General features: G+C 40.2%; 1 protein-coding gene across 1 annotated transcript; it reads left to right on the top strand.

Annotated features, from left to right (window-relative positions):
• On the top strand, nucleotides 1-2,200 carry SOST (sclerostin). The gene is made up of 2 exons (XM_008505710.2): nucleotides 1-217; nucleotides 1,779-2,200. Exons 1-2 carry the CDS (start codon nucleotides 1-3, stop codon nucleotides 2,198-2,200), a joined length of 639 nt encoding a protein of 212 aa, XP_008503932.1.
• The last annotated feature ends 1,677 nt before the right edge of the window (nucleotides 2,201-3,877 follow it).

Below are 3,877 nucleotides of genomic sequence, written 5' to 3'. Positions count from 1 at the left end.
ATGCAGATCTCTTGGGCTGTGTGCTCTGTCTGTGTCTTGATACAAATTGCATTTCGATCTGTGGAAGGGTGGCAAATATTTAAAAATGATGCTACAGAAATAATTCCTGAGATCACTGAGAACACAGAAACACCAATGGAGCCAATGTTCAGCAACAACACCATGAACCAAGCAAAGCATGGAGGAAGACACATACAACAAACTCCAGATCCAAACGGTAAGAAAAATAACATCCTTGTTACTATTTGAATCCTAACAGGTTGGGATGTTTATTTAGGAAAACCTCTAGGTATGGACCTCATGCTGTAAGTGACAGGGAATGACATTTACTGTTGAAGCAGTATCAAAGTAAATATCAGAAGGGATATACCAGACTTTAGTGATGAGAAATCTGGTCTATCTACTGCTGAACAGTCCTTGGGTACTACAATATTATTCCTGTTCTGCAGACACAACTCCAATCCATAAGAGAGCATTGCCATATTTCCCTGCATTTGGTCAGATATTCAATATTAGCAGCAATGCCAAACAAAAGCTTTGTGAGAAGAGGTGGAAGATAGGGAGTTAGGACCAGAGAAAGGTGGGTTTTAAGGAACTGCTCTGCTGGCAAACAGATATATTTGTTCTGACGTATTTGTTCTCCAGACTGACATATTTGGCTACCAAATGCACAGAGCAGTAAATCAAACTTACATTTTCCACTGCTGGGGACTGCAGATCCAGGCTTCTTTTTCTGGGGATGACTGGGAGGGAATCGTGTTTTCCTGCTGCACCTCCTGCAACAGAAGTATAAAACCATCACTCATGACTGAGGGCCAGAATTCTTCTGTTGAACTAAAAAGGGAACCACCTTGTGTTCAGCAATGAGAATGGGCCTAAAAGACACAGCCTGCTATTTGTAAACTGACCTGTGAGGACTTCCAGTGCAAACAGCTTTTCTGAGTTAAAACTAACCTTTTAGATAAAGTTATTTGAAAAAACAAACTGTGTGTCTTTGAAACAAGTCAATTAGCCAAGCCTGTCACTTGGCAGAAGTGACACCTTCAAAAAAAGTCTGTTACCACAACTTGAAAGCTTTTATAAATCCTTAATGCTAAAAAATCTTGTATTTCCTAATGTTTCATTTGCCTGTAGCTATGCATTGAGAAAAAGGGAGGAAAAAAAACCCAAAACACTGCAAGGTTCCTAATGATGTAGAAGGTGCTTCAAGCCATATGAAGGAACTTATGTGAGATGTGGGGTTATTTTAGACAGCAGTAAACTTAGAGAACCTAATGCCTAAGGAGTAGGAATTCCTTACCATTGTTGTAATCTGCTCATTCCCCTAACCTGTTACAAATCACTTCAGAAACACTTCTTTGTTGCAAAGGAATTTAACTCTGGAGACAAGTTAAACAAGAGCAACAGGGACAGGTAAATACAAACAGAAGAATCCTATCAGAACTTCCCACGAAACCACTGTTGCTGGGGTTACATTTCTGACACTCCACTGCAAACCTGCACAGCCCTGATGTGCAATTTCCCTAGTGGCAAGAGAAGGATTTTATTCACCAATTTGTACATTGCACAAATCTGTATTTGTATAATGTGAATTTGTACAACGTACATTTGTACATTTGCTAGAGCAGTCAAATACTCATTTTCAGGAGCCTTTGGAGGTGAATCTGCCATTCCTGTTCAGCTTGCATCTAGCTTAGAGCTAGATAAACGTGCTGAGGAATGGAAAAGTGCTTACTCAGGGCAAGTGGTGAGGAATTAAATGGGTTTCTTGTTTGCAGATGCTTCCGAGTTCAGCTGCAGGGAACTGCGAACCACGCGTTACCTCACCGAGGGGCTTTGCCGCAGCATCAAACCCGTCAAGGAGCTGCTCTGCTCGGGGCAGTGCCTCCCCTCACACCTCCTTCCCAATTCTATTGGTAGAGGGAAGTGGTGGCGTCAGAACTCCCTGGATTATCGCTGCATCCCTGCTCACAGCCGCACGCAGCGGGTCCAGATGTCCTGTCCTGGAGAAGAGACTCGGACTTACAAATTCCGAGCTGTCACCTCCTGCAAATGCAAACGCTACACCCGGTACCACAACCAGTCTGAGCTGAAGGACTTTGGGAAGGAAGCTGTCAGGCCTCAGAAAACCAAGAAACCTCGTCTGTCCAGAGCCAGGAACAGCAAATCTAATCAGCACGAGTTAGAAAATGCTTATTAGGAGGTGGCTCTTGAGTGCGGCGCTGGAGGTTTTACCACATGGCACTAAAGAGGCCACAGCATCGTGTGCTGACTGCAGTAGGTTCCGAGTCCTTCTGCTAAGCTGGGACAAAGGCTCACATAGTCCAAAATCTATCAGATTATAGCAGTGATGGTCTGATAAGAGACAGAGGTAAAACCAAGCTGGAGGTAGCAAAACCTTAATTCTGTCTAAGAGGAGAGGTACACCTTGGAGATCCACAGGAATCATGTGGCTTGTAGAAGCAGCGTGGCAGAGGAAAAGTGAAGCTGTTGTGGTGACAATCACACTTTGTTAGAAAACATTTTACTTACTTTATGTGAAAAGAACACTGAGATCCCTTTCCCATATTTTTAAGTGCAGGACAAGCATGCCATTAGGGAAGCACAAGGAGAGTTACAACTCTCTGACTGAGTACTACAAAGTTAGTGAGAGCAGGGATTTTATCCATCTTTGGTGACTTCAGTAAAATTGTTGGGAAATGAATCTCCTGCAGATGTTCTCATGTCCCAGTTGTTTCCTCTAAAACACAAAAACCAAAACATGGCACTGGTGTTCTCAAAACAATGGTGTGAAAAATCCACTTCACACTTTCATTTAACAGACTGGAGGTTCAACAGCTTCAAAACTGAGATTTGACAACTAAACCCAAATTTGCTTTAGGGACAATTTGTTTTAGGAACAATTAAACAAATTGTACAAAGTGGAGCAGATTTAAGAAATGGATGCTCCTCTCAAACCAAATAACCTCACTGATGTTTGTTCTGTAAACAGCTAACAATGTGCATAACTTGACATAAAATCTAATTATTATTCCTTATTTCCTAGAACACAAATGCCTCCTATCAGCTTATAGATCTCAATTTACATTTTCTAGTCTGCAGAGTCTGAATTATACACACACTTTGTAGCATTAAGACTGTGCAAGCCAGGTTGGGAGAGTAAGGTGCTGATTCTTCATTAAAAGTGAGCCTCTGCTAATTTTAAAAAGTCATGAATTCCTCTCAAAAAGTACTTGGTATGTGAAGCTTTGGTAAGTCTTAGTTTGACAGCAACTTTCCTTAACTTAGCTTCTCAACATTCACAGTAATGTTTGTGTTTTTTACATTAAACAATATTATTAGCAAGTGAATCATTACCTGCTGTATATATCCTCTAGAAGTGCTAAGCCTAGGATCAGATAATTCAGTTTGGAATGAAGAGAGTTCCTCACTGTTGTTTTTTCTTCTATGTAGAGTTTCTGCTGAAATCATATAACCATAAAAACTTGTGATTTTAATAGATTTTACAATTATTTTCTGTGGGACCAGAACTTCTAGAGAAAAGATGATGTGTTGCAGAGTGAATTAACTATTTATTTTTTTTCTCAGAAATTATTTATGCAATGTTTTCCCTTGTATGGAATGAGAAGTAATAGTGCTTTAATAATATTGGTCTGTTATTTTAAATTTTAAATACACTGTTAATAAAGTAGAAAAAATGAATAATTCTAGGAAGACTCACTGATTTTCAGTTACAGTATAAAGCTGATTTGCTACAAAACCAGGGGATTACAGAACAGTCAGCATGTTGACTCCAATTTCTGTGATAAAGAGTATATTAGGGTCCTTAACTCTCAACCAGTAACCCACTGATTACTCAACCAGTAACAACTCCAAA

This window comes from Calypte anna, chromosome 27, assembly GCF_003957555.1.
Source record: "Calypte anna isolate BGI_N300 chromosome 27, bCalAnn1_v1.p, whole genome shotgun sequence".
In the NCBI taxonomy this organism is placed as follows: Eukaryota; Metazoa; Chordata; class Aves; order Apodiformes; family Trochilidae; genus Calypte; species Calypte anna.
The sequence above is the reverse complement of the archived record's forward strand: the minus strand, read 5'-3'. Positions and strand labels throughout refer to the sequence as shown.

Bases quoted from the DNA above. Each gene is read 5' to 3' on its own strand.
- SOST (XM_008505710.2), top strand. From the start codon at position 1: ATGCAGATCTCTTGGGCTGTGTGCTCTGTCTGTGTCTTGATACAAATT. The intron at 218-1,778 runs GTAAGAAAAATA...TCTTGTTTGCAG, and splicing joins ACAAACTCCAGATCCAAACG to ATGCTTCCGAGTTCAGCTGC.